The following is a 26,283-nucleotide window of genomic DNA, read 5'->3' on the forward strand; positions in this document are numbered from 1 at the left end:
CACACTGACTGCTTCGCCCACCGTGCCGCCCAAATGTTGACAACTCCTTCATCTTCCGCTGCTGCTGAATTCCTCCAGCAGGTGGTTCTACCTGTGAAAATGGTTGTATGACTGACTATTTCTCTCTGTGGACGCCTCGTCCCTCCAGCTTCTTGTTGTTTGAATTTTATATTTTTAAAATTTAGACATACAGCACGGTAACAGGCCACTTTGGCCCTCGAGCCAGTGCCACCCAATTTACACTCATTAACCTACACCCCTGGCACATTTCAAAGGGTGGGAGGAAACTAAAGCCCCCGGGGAAAACTCACACATACACAGGGAGAACTTACAAACTCCTTACAAACAGCATGGGATTCGAACCCTGCTCACTGGGGCCGCCTCACGATTCTCACATGTGCAGCTTTTGTATTTGCCCAATAAAGGTAGGTGACTTGGCCAGCATGGATGATTTGGGCCAAAGGGTCTGCCTCTGTGCTGTATGGTTTTGACTTGTGAGGGTTACACTGATGAGGGTCCAGGTCATTTGCTGACCACAACTTCCAACTTCTCATCCTTTTGTGCACACCAGATGCTGTGTTTCTCAACACTCAACAACCACCACCACGCTTCCTCTGAGCTATCTCGCAAGCAGGGTTTGGCTGCAGAACTCAGTCTTTCACAGCTCTGCTAGGCTTAGCAGAAGGGGAACTCCCCGGCATCACACCCACATCTGCTTTTCTGACAGCCTGAATTTGTCTTGCAGCTGTGTTGATGTCACGCAACAATTACACTTGCAGCCAGGCATGCAAGTGGATTCCAGCTACTGGACACTTACCATCCGCGGATTTAGAACACTTCCGAGGAGAGCAGTAGTAGTCTTCAGACAATGGGTTTCTGCCAGAAACAATACAAGGTTGAGATTGAACAACAAAATCACTCGGTCTTAAGGAGAGTGGGGTGGGGGGGGGACGCAGGACTGGTGCAGCGGGAAGTGCCGCTGCCTCACAGGCCCACACCTGACGTTGACTCCTGTCCAATGTGGAATTTCTGTGTCCCCCCCACCCCACACGGTGACTACGTGAGTTTTCTCCAGGTCCTCTGGTTTCTTCACAAACTCCAAAGGTGGCAGACTAAGTGGCCACTGTGAATTGCCGCTAATGTGTAGAATCTGGGGTGGGGGTGGGAGAATGTGGATTGGATGTGGAGTGTAAATGGGTGAATGATGTTTGGCACAGGCCAGGGCTAAACAGGCTTTTGCGCAGTATGACCAGCTCAAAATTCAGAAATACTCAATGACCAAAAACCCGACAAGTGCCTGTCCAAAATGAGGGCCCAAAATTGTAAATCGAGGCCAAGATGGGAGCCAGACTTAGAAACAATAATTGAGTAACAATGCTGGTTTGACCTGTTCCAGGACAGCATGACGGCGGTCATTAATGCCAGATGTAGGCTGGTGCAGTACGATTCTATCTTACGCCACAAAAATTACACAAGGTCAAACCAAAAATCTCACAATAGTGTTTTAGATAGTGATTTAGAGACAGGAAACTTCATGCACTCAACCTGACTATGCACCAAGGTGAGAGCCTTCTAGGTAGAGTTAGGGGACATTTTGGAAAACAATTACAGGGAGAGGTGGAGTATCCACAGGACCCCGCGCAGTTCCTGTTGGGGAATATTATGGACGCGAGTCTGAGCATGTCCAAACACCAAATTCTATTTGTAAAAGGTACCTTGGCGGTGGCCAAGAAATACATAACGGTCACTTGGAAATCTGACTCTCAGCTAAGCATAATGCAACGAGACACGGAGATGTGGAGCTGTGTTCCCCTGGAGAACATTACTTATAATTTCAGAGGGAGACGCGACACATTAGTTGAGGTGTGGCAGCCACACCTGCGATACACTGAAATGCAAGCGTGATTAACCCTCCCAAGGTCTTTCTCAAAAGGAAACAGTGGACAATTGGGTCATACAAGTCCTGGAATGCTGAGAATGCTGGTCGGCACCCCCACCTTTTCCCCTAACATATGTGTATTGTTATTCTTAGTCATTGATATATGTTTGTCTTTGTTCATATTAGGGTGAGAGGGAGGATAAAGGGTGGGGGAAGAGAGGACTCGATATAAAATGATCTGGAAAAGGGGAGGATTGATTCCCTATAATGTTTGTAAAGTACAAGTCTGTCAAATTATAAACAAGATATTCAAAAAAAGGTTCCTGAAGCTCCAGTGCAGATCCAGTCAGGGGCAGGCACGGTTGGTGTAGCGGTCAGTACAACATTATTATGGCACCAGTGAGCAGAACCAGGGTTCGAATCCTGTGCTGTCTGTAAGGAGTTTGTGCGTTCTCCATGTGTCTGTGTGGGTTTTCCCCAGGGGCTCTGATTTCCTCCCACCCTTCAAAATGTACCCGGGATTAATTGACTGTAATTGGGCGGCACAGGCTCGTGGGCTGAAAGGGCCTGTTACTGAGCTGCGTCTAAATTTAAAGAAAAATATAACTTAAATTTAATTTTAAAAAACCTCTTCAAGACCATGCTCCCTTACTCCCTGTGGAGGGCCGTAGAGATGCGACACTGGGGTGAGCTACCGGACAGTGCCTGAAACCTCAGCCAGGAGAGCAATTAGTAAGTTGGGTCACTGAGGTTGTGGAAGGCCCTGTGGTACATCAGCATCAGATATGAATGTAGGAGACGGACATCTTTCCTTCAAGCACCTAGTAGCTCGTTGAGATCTCACCTGAAGTATTGTGCAAGGGTTTCCTCTCCTTACTTACACAGGCTGCAAAGAGAGGTTAGCAGAGGTTTACAGGGCTGGTTCAGGGATGGTGGATGTGCCACATGAGGAAAATGTATTGTCCAGTGACCGGAAAACCAACTTTATCCAAACTCTCCCATAGATCTTTAAAGCATTTTTCACCCTAGTAATAATAATAGAAGCAGGAGAAGGCTAAACTAGAGAAGCAGGCCCTTCTGTGCCTAGTCCCAATTATCTGGACCATATCCCTCCACCTCCCTCCCATCCATGTAACTGTCCACATTTTTCTCACATATCAAAATCAAACCCATTGTGATGGTACACTGCAGGAGGCAACCTCTGTACCTGCAGGAGTGTAAGGGGACAGGAGAACACCTGGTTGGCTGTCAATCAGTCGGCCTGAATGGATCAAGCCCCACCTGGTTGGCTGTAAGCTTGTGCCGGCCTCCCGAGGCCTCACTCAGAGTTGCTGCAGCCACAGACAGCCTGGCTCTGTGGAAGTCTTTGTGGATTAAAGCCTGTTGTACAGTCTTTACCTTGTGTGTGTCTGATTCTGGCTAACAGCACACCACATCCACATTCACCACTCCCACTGGCAGCTTGTTTCATACTCTCACCACTACATGAAGAAGTTCCCCTTAAACATTTCACCCTAATCCATGTCCTCCAGTTCTTCTCACCTAATCTCAGTGGAAAAAAAACCTACTTGCATTTATTCTATCTGCACCCTCTTAAATTTTGTATTATGTCTATCAAACCTCCTCTCATTTTCTGCTGCTCCAGGAAGGGGACCTGAGGACACCGTGCATTCTCTGGGGTTCAGAACACCTATTCTCAACCTTACTTTGGCTACGGTCCCCTGAGGATTCTGATCAAAGTTTATGGGCCCCCTTCACTGTGAAACAGTCAAGTTTAGTTGGTTTATTCTGTACTTCTCACCTTCTGACTGCATAAAAATATTTTATGATTTTAGTCCGTGCCCTCCTTAAATGTGAGAAGAGACAAGACTGGGAAACTTTTAAAGAAGTGGTTTTCAACCTTTTTTCACCCTCACATACCACTTTAAGTAATCCCTATGCCATTGGAGCTCTGTGATTAGTCAGGGATTGCTTAAGGTGAGATGTGGGAAGGAAAGGGAAGGTTGAGAATCACTGCTCTAGACCCAATTGTTACTGAGATATTTTGCTTGAGAAAAATGGTCATTGGCCCATTTCCTTTGGAGTTATGAAATGGTGCACATAACGAGTCAATGAGGGACAATTAAAACAGTGGTTTTCAAACTTTTTCTTTCCACCTTAAGCAATCCCTGACTAATCACAGAGCACCAATGACATGGGGAAGGAGGTATGTGAGTGGAAAGAAAAAGGTTGAGAACCAGTATTTTAAAGTGTACAGAAGGCAACTCAGAATGTCAATAGGAAGGAATAGATGATTTTTGAAAGGAAGCTAGCAACTATTGTCAAAAAGGATACTAAAAGTTTTTTAAGAGTAAAAAAAGAGTAGCTATAAGACCACTGGAAAATTGTAATGGGAGGGAAGGAGATGCCAGAGGAGCTGAATGAGTATTTTGCATTGTGGAAGACATTAGCAGTGTACTGGACGTTAAAGGGTTTTAGGGAAGAGATCACCAGAGAAAAGGTGCTTTGGAAGCTGAATGGTCTAAGAGGACCCTGACAACAGCTTGTCTCATCGTTAAATCTTCCCCTGGGTTTACTCCTCCTCCGTGTACAATAACTCCATAGTTCACTCTTCCACCATTCACAAGTCCTTGAGGTTCCGAATCTGAATCACTGGGAGATGCTGACTGTGCTCCCCTTACATTCCTGAGCTTTCCATGCTCCCGCAAACCACTGGGCTATGAGGAGATTTATATCAGTAAAAAAAATTAAAATGTGTTGGAGCATTAATTGGAAGATCAGTTGGTCTGACCCAGCAGATGTTCTGCACAATTGGAGGGGAATCCCAATTTCAGTGATGGAAGAGAAAGCAACAGAGGACCAGCAATGACTTACATGTATTCCTGGTCCAGCTGACAGTGGTTTCCTGCAAACAATAGGTTTTGGTTACATTCTTTTAGTAGTTTCTGTGGAACAACCGTATCACCGCACATCAGACAGGCAAATTAACGACAGGTAGAAAACCTGTCCGACTAATAGCAGAAGGGAAAGACCTTGAAAGGGAGTCTGTTAGACAGATCAGACTAACTGCGCTACAGGTGGACTGACCAGAGTAATACCCTGCACTACAGGTGAACTCAACAGTTATAGACAAAGCTACAGCTGGATTGACCGATTACATACAACACTGCTGATGGACTGAGCAGAGTTACAGATGAAGTGACAGGTGGACTGAGCAATTCTTTGGCTTGGCTTCGCGGACGAAGATTTATGGAGGGGTAAATGTCCACGTCAGCTGCAGGCTCATTTGTGGCTGACAAGTCTGATGCGGGACAGGCAGACACGGTTGCAGCAGTTGCAGGGGAAAATTGGTTGGTTGGGGTTGGGTGTTGGGATTTTCCTCCTTTGCCTTTTGTCAGTGAGGTGGGCCAAGATGCACGGTTTGAGGCGATATCAGCCCACTGGCGGTGGTCAATATGGCAGGCACCAAGAGATTTCTTTAGGCAGTCCTTGTAACTTTTCTTTGGTGCACCTCTGTCACGGTGGCCAGTGGAGAGCTCGCCATATAACACGATCTTGGGAAGGCGATGGTCCTCCATTCTGGAGACGTGACCCACCCAGCGCAGGTGGATCTTCAGCAGCGTGGACTCGATGCTGTCGACCTCTGCCATCTCGAGTACTTCGACGTTAGGGATAAAAGCGCTCCAATGAATGTTGAGGATGGAGCGGAGACAACGCTGGTGGAAGCGTTCTAGGTGATGCCGGACCCATGATTCAGAGTCGAACAGGAGTGTGGGTATGACAACGGCTCTGTATACGCTTATCTTTGTGAGGTTTTTCAGTTGGTTGTTTTTCCAGACTCTTTTGTGTAGTCTTCCAAAGGCACTATTTGCCTTGGCGAGTCTGTTGTCTATCTCATTGTCGATCCTTGCATCTGATGAAATGGTGCAGCCGAGATAGGTAAACGGGTTGACCGTTTTGAGTTTTGTGTGCTCGATGGAGATGTGGGGGGGCTGGTAGTCATGGGGGGGAGCTGGCTGATGGAGGACCTCAGTTTTCTTCAGGCTGACTTCCAGGCCAAACATTTTGGCAGTTTCCGCAAAACAGGACGTCAAGCGCTGAAGAGCTGGCTCTGAATGGGCAACTAAAGCGGCATCATCTGCAAAAAGTAGTTCACGGACAAGTTTCTCTTGTGTCTTGGTGTGAGCTTGCAGGCGCCTCTGATTGAAGAGACTGCCATCCGTGCGGTACCGGATGTAAACAGCGTCTTCATTGTTGAGGTCTTTCATGGCTTGGTTCAGCATCATGCTGAAGAAGATTGAAAAGAGGGTTGGTGCGAGAACACAGCCTTGCTTCACCCCATTGTTAATGGAGAAGGGTTCAGAGAGCTCATTGCTGTATCTGACCCGACCTTGTTGGTTTTCGTGCAGTTGGATAAACATGTTGAGGAACTTTGGGGGGCATCCGAGGCGCTCTAGTATTTGCCAAAGCCCTTTCCTGCTCACGGTGTCGAAGGCTTTGGTGAGGTCAACAAAGGTGATGTAGAGTCCTTTGTTTTGTTCTCTGCACTTTTCTTGGAGCTTTCTGAGGGCAAAGACCATGTCAGTAGTTCCTCTGTTTGCGCAAAAGCCGCACTGTGATTCTGGGAGAATATTCTCGGCGACACTAGGTATTATTCTATTTAGGAGAATCCTAGCGAAGATTTTGCCTGCAATGGAGAGCAGCGTGATTCCTCTGTAGTTTGAGCAGTCTGATTTCTCGCCTTTGTTTTTGTACAGGGTGACGAAGGTCCTGAGGCAGTTTTCCTTTGTCCCAACAAAGCTTGAAAAACTCATGCAGTTTGACATGCAGAGTTTTGCCGCCACCCTTCCTGACCTCTGGCGGGATTCCATCCATACCTGCTGCTTTGCCACTTTTCAGTTGTTCGATTGCCTTATATGTCTCATCCTGGGTGAGGACCTCATCCAGCTCTAGCCTTAGGGGCTGTTGAGGGAGCTGGAGCAGGGCGGAATCTTGGACTGAGCGGTTGGCACTGAAAAGAGATTGGAAGTGTTCTGACCATCGGTTGAGGATGGAGATCTTGTCGCTGAGGAGGACTTTGCCGTCTGAGCTGCGCAGCGGGCTTTGGACTTGGGGGTGAGGGGCCGTACACAGCCTTTAGAGCTTCGTAGAAACCCCTGAAGTCGCCAATGTCCGCGCTGAGCTGGGTTCGCTTGGCCTGGCTAGTCCACCACTCATTTTGGATCTCCCAGAGTTTGCGCTGAAGATGGCTGCATGCGCGACGGAAGGCTTGTTTCTTCTCTGGACAGGACGGCTTTGTAAGGTGAGCCTGGTGGGCTCGCTTCTTTGCCAGCAGCTCCTGGATTTCCTGGCTGTTTTCATCAAACCAGTCCTTGTTTTTCCTGGAGGAGAAGCCCAGTACCTCTTCAGTGGATTGCAGTATGGTAGTCTTCAGCTGATCCCAGAGGGTTTCAGGGGATGGGTCCGTGAGGCGCATTGCATCGTCGAGCTTTGCTTTGAGGTTTGCCTGGAAGTTTCCTCTCACTTCGTCTGACTGCAGGTTTCCAACATTGAACCTCTTTCTGGGGGCTTTACTGTTTTTGGGCAATTACAGGTGAAGTAATAGGTGGACTGAGCAGTTACAGGCAGTGTCGGGTGGACTGAACAGAGTTACAGCTGGAGTGATGGGTGGACTGGGCAGTTACAGGCAGAGTGAAGGGTGGACTGAGCAGAGTTACAGACGAAGTGATAGGTAGACTGAGTACAGTTACAGTGACAGGTGGACTGAGCAGTTATAGGTGAAATAACAGGTGGACTGAGCAGTTACAGGCAGTTACCTCTGACTGCTCAGTCACAGAGGTCAAAAGGTTAAGCTGAGGTTAGATTTTTTTTGTGTTGATTAATTTGGTAATTGAGTTAATTGGCAGGGACCAATAAAAGGAGGGTAGCTAAATTAGCAACCAGTGTGTGAGTGGCCTAGTGACACTTTGGCAAGCAGAGGCTGGGAAAGAGCTTGCTTGCTACCAGAGAGGTAAGGCCAGGTGAGATAGTTTAAAATCTTTAATTAAATTTAGATAATGGAGTCAGCTGGGGCAGTGGGTTGCTCTGGTTGTGGGAAATTTGGGACAGGGTACTTGTCCCAGACATCTACACCTGCAAAAGGTGCATCCAGCTGCAGCTCCTTACAACCTGAGTTAGGAAACTGGAGCAGGATTTGGATGAACTATGGATCTTGAGGAAGAATGAAATAGTGGCAGACAGGAGTGTCAGGGAGGTGGTCACCCCATAATTTAGGAGGCAGGTAGCTGGGTGACTGCCAGGAGAGGGAAGGGGAAGATGCAGACAGTATAGAGTACCCCTGTGTCTGTCCCATCAACAACAGGTATATAATTTTGGACACTATTGATTGGGAGCTACAAGTGACAAGTCAAGGTGGTACTAATGGACAGAGGGGATTAGAGGAACAAATTTGTAAGGAGATAGCATATATGAATAGTAAACATAAGGTGGTGATTAAAGGAGATTTTAACTTCCCATACATTGCCTGGGATGCCCATCCTGTAAAAGGGCTAGATAGGTTGGAGTTTGTCAAATGTGTTCAGGAAAGTTTTCTCAATCAATACATAGAAGAACCAACTAGAGAGGGGGCAGTATTAGATCTCTTATTAGGGATTGTGATAGGTCAGGTGACAGGTGTGTGTTGGGAGCACTTTGGGTCCAGTGATTACAATTCTATTAGTTTTAGATTAACTATGGAGAAGGATAGGGCTGGGCCTAAGGTTGAGATTCTTGATTGGAACAAGGGTAATTTTGAGGAGATGTGAGGAGGTGTGGATTGGGATAATTTATTTTCTGGGAAGGATAAATGGAGGATATTCAAAGGGGAAATTTTGAGAGCAAAGAGTTTGTTTGTCCCTGTGAGGATTAAAGGAAAGGTTAGGAAATATAGGGAGTCTTGGTTTTGAAGAGATACTGGTAATTTGGTTTGGAGGAAGAGGGATGTGTTCAACAGGTATAGATAGCAGGGAATAAATAAGGTGCTTGAGGAACATAAGGAGTGTTTTTTTTTAAAAAAAAAAGCTTAATAAAGAAATTAGAAAGGCTAAAAGGAGATATGAACCTGCTTTAACAGGCAAGGTAAAATTAAATCCAAAGGGTTTCTACAGGTACATTTAAAAGTAAAAGAATAGTAAGGGATAAAATTGGGCCCCTTGAGGATCAGAGGGGTAGGGAATGTGAGGAGTCAGAAGAGATGAGGGAAATTTTAAATGATTTCTTTTCTTCAGTATTCACTAAGGAAAGGAATATTGAGCCAGGTGAAGTAAGGAAATCTGGTAGTGAGGTCATGGATGATATACAGATTAATTAGGAGGTAGTACTGACTATTTTAAAGAGAATAGAGATGGATAAATCTCTAGGTTCTGACAAGATATTCCCTAGGTTCCTGAGGGAGGTTAGTGGGGGCTCTGACAGAAATATTTAAAATGTCACTGGCCAAAGGGGAGGTTCCAGAGGATTGGAGGGTAGCTCATGTTGTTTTACTGCCTTTTTTAAAAATAAAGGCTCCAAAAGTAAACTAGGTAATTCTAGGCTGATGTCGGTGGTAGGTCAATTAATGGAGAGTGTTCTTAGAGATGGAATATACAATTATTTGGATGGACAGGGACTGATTAGGAGTAGTCAACATGGCTTTTGTATGGGATAGATAATGTTTAACAAATCTTGTAGAATATTTTGAGGTGGTTACTAAGAAGGTTGATGAGGGGAAGGCTGTGGATGTTGTCTATATGGACTTTAGTAAGGCCTTTGACAAGGTTCTGCATGTTAATTAGGAAGGTTCAAGCATTAGGTATTAATGTTGAAGTAGTGAACTGAATTCAACAATGGTTGGATGGGAGATGCAAAAGAGTAGTGGTGGAAAATTGTTTGTCAAATTGGTAGCTGGTGACGAGTGGAGTGGAGTGTCTCAGGGAGTGATGCTGGGTCCATTGTTTGTCATATATGTTAATGATCTGGGTGGTAGAGTGGTAAATTGGATTAGTAAGTATGAAGATGATACTAGGATTGGTGGTGTTGTGGACAGTGAAGAAGGTTTTCAAAGCTTGCAGAGGGATATGGGCCAGTTAAAAGATTGTCTGAAAGATGGCAGATGGAGTTTGATACTGAATAATGTGAGGTGCTACATTTTGGTCGGACTAATTAGCAAAGGTCATACATGTTAAATGGTTGACAATTGAGGAGTCCAGTAGGACAAAGGGATTTAGGAATTCTGGTACATAATTCCCTGGAAGTGGAGTCACATGTAGATAGGGTGGTGAAGAATGCTTTTGGTATGTATGAGGCATTGTTGAGGCCAAATTTGGACTATTGTGTGCAGTTGTGGTTACAGAATTACTAGAAGGATATAAACAGAATAGAGAGAGTGCAGAGGAGGTTTACGAGAATGTTGCTGGGGTTTCAGAGTCTGAGTTACAGGGAAAGGTTAAACAGGCTGGGACTTTATTCCTTGGAGTGTAGAAGAATGAGGGGTGATTTGATAGGGGTATTTAAAATTATGAAGGGGCAGATGGAGTAAATGTGGATAGGCTTTTTCCATTGAGAGAGGGGGAGATTCCAAGAAGAGGACACGGATTGAGATTGAAGTGAAAACATGAGGGGAAATTTCTTCACTCAGAGGGTGGTGGAAGTGTGTAATGAGCTTCCAGACAAAGTGATAGATGTGGGCTTGATTTTAATATTTAATGAAAAGTTGCATAGGTATATGGATGAGGGAGGTGTGGAAGGTTGAGCTAGGTGCAGGTCAATGGGACTAGGGGGAGAAGGTGTTTGGCATGGACTAGAAGGCCCAAATGGGTCTGTTTCTGTGCTGTAATTATTGTATCTCTCTCTCTCTCTCTCTCTCTCTCACAGACAGAGACAGGGAGGGGGGGAGGGGGGGAGGGGGGGAGGGGGGAGGGGGGGAGGGGGGGAGGGGGGGAGGGGGGAGGGGGGGAGGGGGGAGGGGGGGATACAGCAGCACAATTTGAGGGGGGGAGGGGGAGGGGGAGGGGGGGAGGGGGGAGGAGGGAGGGGAGGAGGGAGGAGGGAGGAGGGAGGAGGGAGGAGGGAGGAGGGAGGAGGGAGGAGGGAGGAGGGAGGAGGGAGGAGGGAGGAGGGAGGAGGGAGGAGGGAGGAGGGAGGAGGGAGGAGGGAGGGGGGAGGGGGGAGGGGGGAGGGGGGGAGGGGGGGAGGGGATACAGCAGCACTATTTGAGGGGGGGAGGGAGGGGGGAGGGGGGGAGGGGGGAGGGGGGAGGGGGGGAGGGGATACAGCAGCACTATTTGAGGGGGAGGGAGGGGGGGGAGGGGGGAGGGGATACAGCAGCACAATTTGGGTGGGCTTAAATCTAGCTTTCTAAAATCTGGAAGACACTGTCCCCCAAGGGTTCAAGATAAAGGATTGTGTGCCTGTACTCCAGCTGATGATTTGCCCACATCTGGGCTCCCCACAGAGCAGAGCAGTGTGCTCACTCAGCAGCTTCACCTACTTCTCCATGAAAGCCACGAGCAATCAGCATACCTAGCCACACTGCTGACCACTGTGTGGGCTGCGAGCAAGGACTGAGCAGCCCTTGATGGCTGTCTCATTGGTGGCTGTTCTCTGGAAAATGGATCCCATCGCATAGCCACATCATCTGAGCAGCCACCAAGAAATGCACATTTTTTTCCACATAAATTCTGTGACAGCAAACTTAGTTCTACATCCAAATGTTTGGGTGGAGATTTGCGAATTTCAGGAGGACACATTTCTGTTATCTAAGTGGCTGCAAAGCAGGGGACACTTGGGCATTCCCAAAATCCCACCAGCCTACCTACAAACGTCACAGTTTCGTACAACCAGACCACTGTATTGCTCTGGTCACAAGAAGGCTCCCTCATCGGAAACACCGACCGTTCTCTCCCCCCACAGATGCTGCCTAACCTGCTGATTGTTTCCAGTATCTTTTATTTTGATTTATATACTTTTTTTTTACTCACCAACATCTATGTTCATATAACTTGGTGAAATATCTGCTGGGAGAAAGAGAAGAGTTTCAGAATGGTTGTGATACGTGTGAATATAACATTCTTGACCCTCCATGTGGTTTTCACCCTGAAGTGTCCCTCTGCTACACTGCTCTATGGATGCAGCATGGTTTATTTACATTTAATTTTTTTTAAATTTAGAGATACAGCATGGTGCCACCAAATTGACCTACAACCCCATACATTTCGAAGGATGGGAGGAAACCGGAGACCTTGGAGGAAAGCTCACGCAGATACGGGGAGGACATACAAACTCCTTACAGACCGTGCAGGATTCAAACCCCAGTCCTGAGCGCTGGGGCTGCAACAGCATTGCATTAACCCATCTGCCCAATGATAACAGGCCATAGGGCCTGCACCGCACAAATGTACTCGTGTCCAATTATTCTACCAACCCAGTTGGGAAGAAAGCAGAGGGAAAACCCCACGGGGACGCAGGGAGAATGTACAAACTCCTTACAGACAGCACTGGATTCAAACCCACGTTGCTGGAGCTGTTCCCCTTTCAACCGCTTCACACACAAATGTACTCTTGTCCAATTACTCTACCAACCCAGTTGGGAAGAAAGCAGAGGGGAAAATCCCACGTGGATGCAGGGAGAATGTACAAACTCCTTACAGACAGCGCTGGATTCAAACCCACGTTGCTGGAGCTGTTCCCCTTTCAACTGCTTCACACTGAGCCTGGGTGAGACACCATGCTAGACAATTCAATGTGAGGCATCACAGCTGCAACGAGGGTAGGCCTTGCCTCCAGATGTGGAAACCATTCTGAATGTATCTCGACACATGATTATTGAGAATGTTATTTGTTGTGGGGTCAGGGAGAGGGCACTTAGCCCTCACTTCCCTTGAACTGAACAGATCTCTTCATTCATTTCCTTTTATTAATGGAATGTGTAGCTGAGTTCAGGAAGTGGACAGTTGGTCAGTGTAGGACAAGCATGTGCCGTCTGCACTGTTTTGGAGGGCCAGATGTTCTTGGGTTCCCGTGCCACTTGGATTCCAGTTCATCAGATAGTTCTTGTTGGAGTTGTAGACCCTTCTGGAAAATCTGTTGCCTCAGGGACCCACTAGGTCACTCGTGTGATGTGTCCAGAATGTCGATGGAACATGTGGTCTCACTAAAGCCTTGGTGCAGCAAAGTTACTACCTGCTTGTTCCAACTGTGTCAAGATATTCCCTAAAACTGATTAGTTTGTGCACCTGCCTGGGACATTTTCATTGGTAACCAAGGACCTCCACCTCTCAGTTGATCTCCAGTTTATAGCTCATTAACATTCAGAGACCAGAAAAACACACAGATGCTGTAACCTTGAGCAAACCCTGCCCGCCTTCTGGAACTCTCAGTTGTCTGCCTTTATAATTCCTCTTCCCATTCCCATACTGATGCATCTGTCCTTGACCTCATCCATTGCCAGGGTGAGGCCAAACATGCACTCAAAGAACAGCACATCATGATTCCCCTTGGCTAGTGAACTTTCCAATTTCAGACAACTCCCACTTCTTCCAGTTCCATCTGCCCTTTACTGATCACCTAGCCCATTTCAATGTTGCTTTTCTCTCCCTCCCCTACCTCAGTGATCTCCTAACTCCCCTGTCTGAACACAAAACCATGAGAAATAATAGCAGCAACAATTGTTCATCTGGCCTGTTGACTCTTCTCCAGCATTCAGTAAGATCACAGCTGATCTGGCTGTGGACTTGGCTTTAACTGCCCTTCTTTTCCCTATAAACTCTTAATCTTCCTACTCTGCAAGAGTCTTTCTATCTGTGTCTCAAATACATTTATTGGAGCAGCCTTTACTGCTTCCATGGGCAGAGAATTCCATCGATTCACTCCTCTTGGGTGAAAGCACTTCCTCCTTATTTCTGTCCTAAATCTATTCCACTGAATCTAGAGCCTGTGTCCCCTCATTCTAGTCTCACCTACCAGTGGAAACAAATTTCCTGCCTCTATCTTGTCTATCTCTTTCAGAATGTTATCTTTCTATCAGATCCCCTCTCATTCTTCTAAATTCCAGCAAGTGCAGCCCCAGATGCCTCGATCTCTCCTCATGGGCTAACTACCCACACCTCCAGAATCAACCTGGTGAACCTCCTCTACCACCTCCAAAGCCAGTACAGTAAAACCTCTTATCTGGAAAGCAACCGGCTTTTTAAAAAAAAAACTATTTCAGAATCTTCTTCTTTGGCTTGGCTTCGCGGACGAAGATTTATGGAGGGGGTAAAAAGTCCACGTCAGCTGCAAGCTCGTTTGTGGCTGACAAGTCCGATGCGGGACAGGCAGACACGATTGCAGCGGTTGCAAGGGAAAATTGGTTGGTTGGGGTTGGGTGTTGGGTTTTTCCTCCTTTGCCTTTTGTCAGTGAGGTGGGCTCTGCGGTCTTCTTCAAAGGAGGTTGCTGCCCGCCAAACTGTGAGGCGCCAAGATGCACGGTTTGAGGCGTTATCAGCCCACTGGCGGTGGTCAATGTGGCAGGCACCAAGAGATTTCTTTAGGCAGTCCTTGTACCTTTTCTTTGGTGCACCTCTGTCACGGTGGCCAGTGGAGAGCTCGCCATATAACACGATCTTGGGAAGGCGATGGTCCTCCATTCTGGAGACGTGACCCATCCAGCGCAGCTGGATCTTCAGCAGCGTGGACTCGATGCTGTCGACCTCTGCCATCTCGAGTACTTCGACGTTAGGGGTGTAAGCGCTCCAATGGATGTTGAGGATGGAGTGGAGACAACGCTGGTGGAAACGTTCTAGGAGCCGTAGGTGGTGCCGGTAGAGGACCCATGATTCGGAGCCGAACAGGAGTGTGGGTATGACAATGGCTCTGTATACGCTTATCTTTGTGAGGTTTTTCAGTTGGTTGTTTTTCCAGACTCTTTTGTGTAGTCTTCCAAAGGCGCTATTTGCCTTGGCGAGTCTGTTGTCTATCTCATTGTCGATCCTTGCATCTGATGAAATGGTGCAGCCGAGATAGGTAAACTGGTTGACCGTTTTGAGTTTTGTGTGCCCGATGGAGATGTGGGGGGGCTGGTAGTCATGGTGGGGAGCTGGCTGATGGAGGACCTCAGTTTTCTTCAGGCTGACTTCCAGGCCAAACATTTTGGCAGTTTCCGCAAAGCAGGACGTCAAGCGCTGAAGAGCTAGCTCTGAATGGGCAACTAAAGCGGCATCATCTGCAAAGAGTAGTTCACGGACAAGTTTCTCTTGTGTCTTGGTGTGAGCTTGCAGGCGCCTCAGATTGAAGAGACTGCCATCCGTGCGGTACCGGATGTAAACAGCGTCTTCATTGTTGGGGTCTTTCATGGCTTGGTTCAGCATCATGCTGAAGAAGATTGAAAAGAGGGTTGGTGCGAGAACACAGCCTTGCTTCACGCCATTGTTAATGGAGAAGGGTTCAGAGAGCTCATTGCTGTATCTGACCCGACCTTGTTGGTTTTCGTGCAGTTGGATAATCATGTTGAGGAACTTTGGGGGACATCCGGTGCGCTCTAGTATTTGCCAAAGCCCTTTCCTGCTCACGGTGTCGAAGGCTTTGGTGAGGTCAACAAAGGTGATGTAGAGTCTTTTGTTTTGTTCTCTGCACTTTTCTTGGAGCTGTCTGAGGGCAAAGACCATGTCAGTGGTTCCTCTGTTTGCGCAAAAGCCGCACTGTGATTCTGGGAGAATATTCTCGGCGATACTAGGTATTATTCTATTTAGTAGAATCCTAGCGAAGATTTTGCCTGCAATGGAGAGCAACGTGATTCCCCTGTAGTTTGAGCAGTCTGATTTCTCGCCTTTGTTTTTGTACAGGGTGATGATGGTGGCATCACGAAGATCCTGAGGCAGTTTACCTTGGTCCCAACAAAGCTTGAAAAACTCATGCAGTTTGACATGCAGAGTTTTGCCACCAGCCTTCCAGACTTCTGGGGGGATTCCATCCATACCTGCTGCTTTGCCACTTTTCAGTTGTTCGATTGCCTTATATGTCTCATCCTGGGTGAGGACCTCATCCAGCTCTAGCCTTAGGGGCTGTTGAGGGAGCTGGAGCAGGGCGGAATCTTGGACTGAGCGGTTGGCACTGAAAAGAGATTGGAAGTGTTCTGACCATCGGTTGAGGATGGAGATCTTGTCGCTGAGGAGGACTTTGCCGTCTGAGCTGCGCAGCGGGCTTTGGACTTGGGGTGAGGGGCCGTACACAGCCTTTAGAGCCTCGTAGAAACCCCTGAAGTCGCCAATGTCCGCGCTGAGCTGTGTTCGTTTGGCGAGGCTAGTCCACCACTCATTTTGGATCTCCCGGAGTTTGCGCTGAAGATGGCTGCATGCGCGACGGAAGGCTTGTTTCTTCTCTGGACAGGACGGCTTTGTAAGGTGAGCCTGGTGGGCAGCTCGCTTCTTTGCCAGCAGCTCCTGGATTTCCTGGCTGTTTTCGTCAAACCAGTCCTTATTTTTCCTGGAGGAGAAGCCCAGTACCTCTTCAGTGGATTGCAGTATGGTAGTCTTCAACTGATCCCAGAGGGTTTCAGGGGACGGGTCCGTGAGGCGGGTTGCAACATCGAGCTTTGCTTTGAGGTTTGCCTGGAAGTTTCCTCTCGCTTCGTCTGACTGCAGGTTTCCAACATTGAACCTCTTTCTGGGGGCTTTATTGTTCCTGGGCTTTGGCTTGAAGTGAAGGTTGAGCTTGCAGCGAACCAGCCGGTGGTCAGTGTGGCATTCCGCGCTAGGCATGACCCTGGTGTGGAGCACATCTTGTTTGTCACTTTTAAAAAGGTAAAAAATATGCAAGTTTAAAATTGGCGCACCTCTTCGTTAGTTCACCAATTGCTCAACATGCAATCTCAAGCAACCAGAAAATTCACTTATCTGGCATCTACCAGACCCCAGATACCAGGGGTTTTACTGTATCTCCATTCTTGAGTAAGGAGACCTGAACTGCACTCGGTGCTCCAGACGCGGCCTCACCAGTACCCTTGACAGTTGCAGCTAAATTCAATCCTTCCAGCAATGAAGGCCAACATTCAATTTTCCGCCTTTATGACCTATTTCACCTGCAAACCCACCTTCCAAGTACTTCTGCACATACGAATCCTGTAGTACTTCACCATTTGAGGAATAATCAGATCTATTATTTCTTCCAAAGTCGATGACCTTGCATTTACTGACTTTGAACTCCATCTGCCAGTCCTCCATACAATTTGCTTTTCCATTCAATTTAACACTAATTTCCAATCAGCAAATGTAGATACGCCACACTCGGCCCCCGCCTCCAAATCACGATTAGCATAGCGGTCAGTGCAAAGTTATTACAGCGGCAGTGACACTGCTTTAAACCCAGCACTGTATGTTCTCCAAGTGTCTACGTGGGTTTTCTCTCACCCATCAAAAATGTGTGGAGGTTGCAGGTTAATTGGGTGTGATTGGGCAGCACAGGGTCATGGGCCTGTTACTAGGCTGTATATCTAAATTTAAAATGTAAAATTATTGTGACCAGTATGACTGTCTCCCAACGTCACTGCTCCCACAGTCACATGTCCACTACCCTATAATACTTGGGCTTTCTCCCTTCCATGTTTCTACTTCCTGCCTTATTCTCAACCTCAAACAATGGCTGCCCTCTTCCCTCCACAGATGCTCTCTCACCACCGAGCCCACCATTAGTTGTTGCATCATTTGGAAAGTATCCATTTTACATTCCGGATTATGACCTCCAAATTTGCCCAGATTGCATTCCTTCTGTAACAGTGTAGCTCACTCTCTCAACATATCAATCCCTCTTTGAAACCGAATGCTTCCATCTGTCCTCTCCATCGGCACCTTTGGCAAACTTGGTAAAATGCACAAGTCTGCAGACACCACGGTTGAAGTAAAAACACAAAGCTGGAAATACTTGGCAGGTCAAGCAGTGTATTTTATACAACAAAGATAAAGATCCATCCCCGGTGTTTCAGGCTTGAGCCTTTCATCAAAGTATGGGGAAAATGTCAGCAGGTGTCTGAATAAGGGGGAGGGGTAGCGGAAGAGCACAGTCCCAAAGGCAGGAGAAGGGAGGGAGGGCACAGCAGTGAGCAGGGAGAGGAGGGACAGCTGGGTGAATAGAAAGGGGGTGGAGAGCTAAGGGAAGGGAGGGGGAAAGGAGAGCAGGTTAGCAGAAACTGTTAATATCAATGTCACCCAAGTGGTTTATATATGTGGTGGAATATCTGTGGCCCAGTGCCAATCCTTGCTACACTTGGCCACCACTCGCCACATCTTGCTCATTGGAGTACCTTCCGTCCTGAATATTTTCTGTCTCCTGCCAATCAAGTTCCCCATTTAATCTAACAGCTCCCATCTCTTACGAGGGATTTAGTCAAACACATCTGGAAGTCAACAGTTCTGACACCCACCAGGCATGGTTAGCATAGCAGTTAGTGCAATGTCGTTTCAGCGCCAGCGACCGGGACCAGGGTACAAATCCCACGCTGTCTTGTAAGTAGTCTGTACATTCTCCCAGTGCCTGCATGTGTTTTCCCCGAGGCCTCCACTGTTCGAAGCATACCAGGGGTTATAGGTCAATTGGGTGTAATTGGGCAGCATGGGGTCGTGGGCTGAAATGGCCTGTTGTACATGGCCCATGTAGGTCTAAATTTTTTTAAAAATCCTTAAATGGTTATATGGTTAAGAGAAGGAAGAAAGAAAGAAGTGGGTGTGACAGAAATAATGGTTTCAAAGTACAAGCAAGAACCAGAGAGAGAATTGCCGATCTATTCTTTAATTGATTGGGTTGATGGAGAGCGATCGGACTACCTACTAAAGACGTCCAACAACCAAATCAATACAAACCCTGGCACGCTGTTGATATTGCAACATTTGAGGCAGGAAGGTTCCTGAAAGGGAAGATAAATGTTTTATTTAGGATAAATAGACTTTGTCCCTGTATTTAATTGAATAATTATCAAGCCCCACATGTTCCATATTTTACATCTGTATGCAGTACATTTCCAATCAACCAAAACGGCAACGTGATGTCACAAGTTGAAAACAATGTTTCGCCTGACGTGCTCATGTGGGTCTCTGACATGCTGTTGGCACCAATTTGCTAACATCAGTGAGCGACTGGAGGAAGTCAACAGGTCAGGCAGTGCATGGGGAGATCGTCCTCGTTACAGGTAACGTCCTCGTTATAGGTAACTCCCTCTTGTCATTTTTTTATTTAACCTGCTACTGTACTTGGTTCTCCACTGTCTCCAGAGTTGGTGTCAGAACAAATCAGGTAACTGCAGGGGTGGGGTGTGCTGAGTTTTTGGCAACAGCGTGGGACCGGGGATGGGGAACATGGAGCGAGGATTTCAGGCTCTCAGGCAGGTTCAGAAACTGCAGGTGAGGAGGTGTCGGGGATCGGAGTGGGGACCTCTGGCTTCTGGGCAGATTTGGCGATGGCGGCAGGGAGGTGATGTGGATCTGAGCAGGGACCTCAGCCTCCCGGGCAGGTTCAGTGACCATAGTGGGGAGGTGTTGGGATCGGTGACAGCTACTGCTTAAACTGGGCTGTTTAAAGCCATTTCTCAATTAACTGATACACATCTGGTCCCGAGCGTTTTGGATAATCAGAAACATATTGTAATAGGAGGGAGGGAAGGGGTGAGGTGGGGTAGGGAAAGGCATGGGTGGAATCGTTTGGTATGTGCTTTTTCACACTATCAATGAAGCTTTGTGTCACGTTTCTTACTCAGTCTTTGGCTTGACACTTGCTTTTTTTCCTGATCGTGACACTGGGGGAAAAAAATGAAGACAATATTACACCACTTTTATTGATGAAAAATAATGTTAAATAAAAAAAATCTTTGCTGCTTAATAGAGTGAAACAAGAAATTTTCCAGACCATGTGATTACATTAAATATACAAAATTATTGGGGAAACTCAGCAGGTCCAGCAACATCCATACGAAGCCAAGATATATAACTAAAGGCTCGGGCCTCCTGGGGACCCTGTTAGACTTGCTGAGTTTCTCCAGCAATTTTTATTTACTGCTACTTTATTAATTTATTAATTCATGTGAAGGCAGTTTTTTGCTTTGTGGCTGGGCCTCAATTTTCACGGCTAGCATAGCGGTTAGTGCCAGCAATTGCGACTGGGGTCAAATCCCGCATGGGTTTTCCCAAGGGGGTCCGGTTTCCTCCCACCATTTCAAAATGTAATGGGATTGTAGGTAATTAGATGGCATAGGCTCATGGACAGAAATGGCCTGCTACCATTCTGTATGTCTATGTTTACATTTTTTTAAAATGAAGGTCTCTCCCAGTCTGGCGCCATCTTGTCTGCTCTCTTGCAGACTACCAACAGGAAGTGAAACAATAATGCAGAAAGTTTCATTGAAGAAATGACCAGCAGCCTAGATAAGGGAGATGCAGTGGATGTTGTGTATATGGATTTTCAGAAGGCCGTTGACAAGGAGCTGCATATGAGGCTACTTAACAAGATAAGACCCCTAATATAACTGGAAACATACCAGCGTGGGTAGAGCATTGGCTCATTGGCAGGAAGCAGAGAGTTGGAATGCAGGGGCCATATTCTGATTAGCTACCAGTTGCTAGTGGTGTCCACAGGAGTCAGTGTTGGGGCAACTTCTTTTTATGTTGTTATGATTTGGTTGATGGAATGAATGGCTTTGTGGCCAAGTTTGTAGATGATACGCAGGTAGGTGGAGGAACAGGTCGTGTAGACAAAACAGGGAGGCTGCAGAAGGATTTAGACAGATCAGCAGAGCCAGTAGAGAAGTGGCAACTGAAATACAATGTTGGAAAGAATACGGTTGTGCACTTTTGTAGAAAATAAATAAACAGGCAGATTATTTTTTAAATGAAGAGACCATAAAAAAAATCCCAGAGGCAAAGGGACCTGGGAGTCCTCGTGCAGGATAGTCTGAAGGTAAACTTGCAAGTTCAGATGGTGGTGAAGAAGGCAAAAGCAATGCTGGTGCTCGTTTCCAGGGGAATAGAATACCAGTCCAGGGATGTGATGTTGAGGCTTTATAAGGCCCTGGTGAGACCTCATGTGGAGTATTGTGAGCAATGTTGGCTCTTGGTTTAAGAAAGGATGTGCTGATGTTAGAGTGGGTACAGAGAAGATTCACGAGGATGATTATGACAATGAAAGGGTTATCATATGAGGAGCATTTGACAGCTCTTGGAATTTAAGAGAATGGTGGGGCGGGGTCTCATTGAAACATTTTGAATGTTGAAAGATGTGGACAGAGTAGGGCACCAATTGGAACAGGGATCCGGAGGAATTTCTTCAGTCATGGATGGGTAAATATGTGGAATTATTTTGCCACAGACCGTTGTGGGGGCCAAGTCATTGGGTATATTTCAGGCAGAAATTGATAGGTTCTTGACTAGTTAGGGCATTAAAGGTTATGGGGAGAAGGCCGGGCAGTGGGGCTGAGTGGGGAAATGGATCAGCTCACAATTAAATGGTGGGGCAGAATTGATGGGCTGAATAGTCTATTTCTGCTCCAAGGTCTTATGGGTCTTAAAAACATAATATGAGCAGGAGGAGGCTATCTGGCCTGTTGAGCCTGCTCTGCCATTCAACAAGATCATGGCTAAGGATGAGAGATGACAGAATCGAGATATACAAGATTATGAGGGGCTTGGATGGGGTGAATAGCCAGCACCTTTCTCCTAGGTAACAATAGCAAATACCAGAGGATGTAGGATTAAAGTGAGTGGAAGAAAGTTTAGAGACAAGTTTTTTTTGTTTTTTTTTTTATATACACAGAGTGACAGGTAGCTGAGGTGGTGGTGGAGCCTGGTATAGTAGAGACTCTGAGATGGGTGTGTGGATGTAAAAAAAAAAAAAAAAAAAATCGGGGGTGATGGGTGAGAGGTAGAGAAGGATTAGATTGTTGTGGAGTAGGTTAGAGAGGTCTTGAATTGAAGGGCCTTACTATGCTGCAATGTTCAATGGTTGATTTGGCTGTAGATTCCACTCCCCCCACCTGCCTTCTCCCCAGAACCCTTCATTCACCTATTACTGAAGGATCTCTCTGTGTCTTAAATACATTCAAAGGAGCAGCATCTTGTGCTTCCTTGGGCAGAGAATTCTACAGATTCACTACCCTTGAGACAAGCAGATCCTCCTCATCTCCATCCACAATCTACTCCCTGAATCTTGAGGCCGTGCTTCCAGTTCTAGTCTCACCTGCTAGTGGAATCAACCACACTGCTTTTAAATAATCTATTCCCTCCATCTCTTTATAAGAGCTTGGGCAATGGACCAACACAGACCACACTAACTCTAGAAAAGGGTTCTCCACAAACAGGTATAGGTTGCAATGGTGCCTTTGGTAGTCCCTGATTAGGTTTACCCACAACCTGACAAATATGATATATCCTGAAAAAGTCACAATATCCCTCCTTAAACTAGGCCAATAAAAATGTTTTGTTACTTTATCTACAGTGTTCTTTACTCCAAAATGATCACCCAAGGGTGTGCTATGGGCCCAGTTTAAAATTTCATTCCTATATGCTTTAGGAACTACAACCTGATGAATAACTGCCCATTCTTCATTAGCAACTATATCCCTTGGTCTCCACTTTCTCATAAGCGCACATCTTTAAGATAATAACCAACTGGCACTTTCTCAATTTCTTCCTCAGATAAAACCTTGTTTCTCACCTCAGCAAGATCAATGTCTGTTTTCTGTTTCCCTATAAATTCTTTTCATAACTATATAACAATTACAGTATGGAAACAGGGCATCTCAGCCCCTCTAGTCTGCTCTGATTTAAGAGAACTCCACTAGTCCCACTTACCCACTTCCTGTCCATAACCCTTCGATCTTCTCACATCTATGCACTCATCCAACCTTCTCTTAAATGGCAAAATTGACCCTGCTGCAACCACCTTTTCCGGAAGATCATTAGGTCATTCCACTCAGCCGCCACTCTCTGAGTGAAGAAGTTTCCCCTCATGTTACTTCTAAACTTTTGCCCTCTAACCCTTAACATATGACCCCACATTCCAAATTCCCCTACCTTCAAGGGGAAGAGCCTATTCACATCTACTCTGTCTATCCCCCTCATAATTTTATGTAGCTCTATCAAATCCCCCCTCAACCTTCTACACTCCAATGAATTAAAGACCCAGTTTACTCAATCTTTCTTTTTGTTCTAGAAACTGCAATCCAGGCAATATTTTAGTAATAAAAAAATTCTTACTTTCAAAACACTGTTCAACAAAAATGACTGGGCTGCCCCAGTATCTCAAAGTATTTTCACCAGCACTTGTGATGCCCCTCCTTTACCAAAACCAAACCCTTTGACACAAAATATTAAAACTCATCCCTAATGTCAGCAGATCTGAAACTTTCATTGTTTCCAGGTCTCTACTCTTTGAATACAGGCATATGGCGCTGCCTCTTTGTGTTTCTTCAGCTTGTAACAATTTGTCATCACATGACTGGGTTTTCTACAATAATGATAAAGGGGACCTGAAGGTTTTTCCTTGTCCTACTTCGCTTCATCTTTAATTCTCAGATTATTTCCTGATTAATTTTCAAATTTACTGGGATGAATCACATTAACCTTTTGAAAGGCTTTATTGGGTATAAACTTAACCTGTGGGTCAGAGCATACTCATCGGCTAACTTAGCAGATTCTTGCCAAGTTCCTACTTTCTCTTTCATCTAAGTGTGATTTTATATCATGAGGAACACATCTTTTGATTTCTTCAACTCTCATCAATTCTCTTAATCTGTTGTAGCTGTTCTTTATTTCTTTTGTTGTGACCATCGGTCAAAACCCACAGCTTCTTCATAGGCAAAATCCATTTAAGATTGATTAATTGATCTCCTCAAAGTCCTGTTTTTTTTGTTTGTCTGTAAGCTTCAGGAACTAATTTGTGATCTTTAAGCATGGCTTTCTTTACTCTCTAATGACCAGCTTGTTCTGTAGTAAGGGCTGAGTGACCCTGCTGTGCTTTCCAGTTAATTACACTTTGTAACACGAGGGACCACTGACCCCGTGGCCATTTTAAACTTTTAGCTACCTTTTCAAAATGCTGAAAGTATTTATTAATTTCATTTTCATCAAATGGAGGAACTAACCTCACTGGCCATAAACTTCTCAATTGGACTAGAAGATAGAACTCTGCTTCATCTCTACTCTGCCTCAAACCTCCACTGTCTCTCTTTTTCCTCTGCCTCATTGCCATTACCTCTCTGCATCCTCAAACTCCATTTTTTAACTCTGTCTTTGCCTTTTTTCCTCTGCCCCAATTTTTTTTAACTCAATCCTTTCCAACACCAGCTGCTGTTTTAATGGATTTACTCTCAGAAAATTTCTCAACTTCACGTCTTTAAACTTTCCCTCTTCTGCATATTTACTTGCTATAATTTCCTTTATCTCCACCTTTCTCATGGGTAATTTTCCTTCAGCAAATCCCAACTGTTGAGCAACATTCACCAAAACATCTTTTTTTGTCTTCTGCAACTCTGCAGGAGACGGTGACTCCAAAAATCGTTCAATATCCATTGATGCTATTTCTCTTCTTTGGCTTGGCTTCGCGGACGAAGATTTATGGAGGGGGTAAAAAGTCCACGTCAGCTGCAGGCTCGTTTGTGGCTGACAAGTCCGATGCGGGACAGGCAGAATTAGCTTGTAAAAAGGAATTTAACCACCAATCAAAATTTTATCAATTACAAAGCTCCAAATTCTGTGCTGCCTTCTGTAGCACATACAATATAAGCTTTCCAATTTGGTTAAGTTTCAATTAGTTCCAAATGTGGTAAAATTCCAGAAGATGAACCCTCAATTTTGTTATGAACCACATGTAACAATCAATGAACTAGACAGTGTTTAATTTTAAAACACTTTTTAATAAAGGCCCAGTCATTCACAGGGCATACTTTGTTCTAATTTCAAAGAATGCCTGGCTATAATGTTGCTTTCAAAGAGGTGTTTTCTCTTCACCCATCAGCATGTTTCTCCCCTGCAAAATCTCAATGTCTTTGCAAATGCATAGAATTTTGGAACAGACTGTGACAAACCTTCCCACAGTTCTTCCAATGTATTGAATTGTCACTGGGCTGTAACTTGTGTTGGTGCTTGTGTGAAAAATTAAATGTTAACTGTGTCTATTCAGCCCCTCCTCTCTATGCTATCCCTCACAGTGATAATCCCATTTTATTAAAACGGGAGCTTGTAATAATATATATATACATTTTGGATGGTGACAAGATAAACAAGGACATTTTTCAACACAGAATATCAGAGCAGGAAACTGCCAAAGCTTCAAAACAGAAATGTTGGGAGAACTCAGCCGGTCTTGCAGTGACTGCAGGTTGTAAAGATTTATTACTGACATTTCGGGCCTGAGCCCGTCCTCGAGGTATCTGCAGTGACTGGCTAGATCCTGTCCAGAGCAGAGTGCTCATTTCCAGGCATCACACTGAATCAGGGTTTGTGGTGTAGAGAGGCTCATGTTCTGTGAAGAAGCTGGCTTTGATTCCAGTTGGGCTAGAGCAAAGGAAATCTCATTTTAAAAAAAATTTCAAATCATGAATGGTCTTAATAAGTTAGAAAAAGAGGTGTGCCCAGTGACTGAGAAGTTTGAAGCAGAATTGGACCCAGTGGAACCCAGGCTTCCTGTGATCTGTTCAAAGTTCAGGTTTAGATTCAAATCACGGGTTCACTACCTGAAAGGCATGGGTCATCACTCCGAGTGAAGTGAGATATGATCAGGGAGGAGAAATAGGTATTTGGGTAGAGAGCAGTGCTTGAAAAATTGTGTAGTTTTATAAAGGGCCAATGCAGGCAGGATGGCCAAAATGGACTCAATGTGACATTTACCTGTATATGATCTTGCCACTTCAAAGCCTTTCATGGTTTCATTCCTGAAAAAAAATAAACAGATGTTTAATTGTTTTAGGCTGGTTAGTGGTAAAGTTCAGCCTGTTGCATCGATTCCTTTTCGCTGACATCTGGCAGGTTATAAGGAATGCAGCGGGACCAGCCTCCAAATCGAGGAGACACTGACCTAGGGGCTGGGCATTCTGCAATGACAGGGAACAGCAAGTGGCCCTCAGGAGAAAGGGAGTCGGCACTATCCTGGAGTTAAACAAGAAAGGCTGCAGGTGCTGGGGGTCGAGTGTGATACCCTCATGTGCTGGAGAAACACAGCAGGTCACGCAGCATCCATAGGAAATAAAGGCCCGGGCCCTTTGTCAGGCATAAGTAACAACTGGCAGGTGCCTGAATAAAAAGATGGGGAGGGGGGAAGGGGGAAAGAGGGGATCTAATCTCCCACCTGTACCCACCTGTGACCTACCCATTAGCCTGTGCTCCTTCCTCCCTCCTCTCCTCCCCCCTTCCCAAGTGGCATCTCTTCTATAAGCATCT

At 45.9% G+C, this 26,283-nt stretch overlaps 1 protein-coding gene across 6 annotated transcripts in view; it reads right to left on the reverse strand.

Annotated features, from left to right (window-relative positions):
- The window catches only part of LOC138736086 (linker for activation of T-cells family member 2-like), a 125,918-nt gene that overhangs the window by 15,751 nt on the left and 83,884 nt on the right, over nt 1-26,283 (reverse strand). For 5 of the 6 annotated variants that reach the window (XR_011340084.1, XM_069884980.1, XM_069884982.1 and 2 more), the window contains 6 exons: nt 25,735-25,778; nt 19,610-19,652; nt 18,724-18,767; nt 11,875-11,910; nt 4,754-4,784; nt 818-876 (listed from right to left, as the gene is read on the reverse strand). Coding sequence is in view for 5 of the 6 variants with exons in the window: in XM_069884980.1 (XP_069741081.1) it covers nt 818-876; nt 4,754-4,784; nt 11,875-11,910; nt 18,724-18,767; nt 19,610-19,652; nt 25,735-25,778 (257 nt within the window). In the remaining variant the exon portion in view is untranslated. The remainder of the gene's footprint in view (nt 1-817; nt 877-4,753; nt 4,785-11,874; nt 11,911-18,723; nt 18,768-19,609; nt 19,653-25,734; nt 25,779-26,283) is intronic. The other variant, XM_069884979.1, reaches the window with a different exon arrangement.

This window comes from Narcine bancroftii, chromosome 6 (genome assembly GCF_036971445.1).
Source record: "Narcine bancroftii isolate sNarBan1 chromosome 6, sNarBan1.hap1, whole genome shotgun sequence".
Classification (NCBI taxonomy): Eukaryota; Metazoa; Chordata; class Chondrichthyes; order Torpediniformes; family Narcinidae; genus Narcine; species Narcine bancroftii.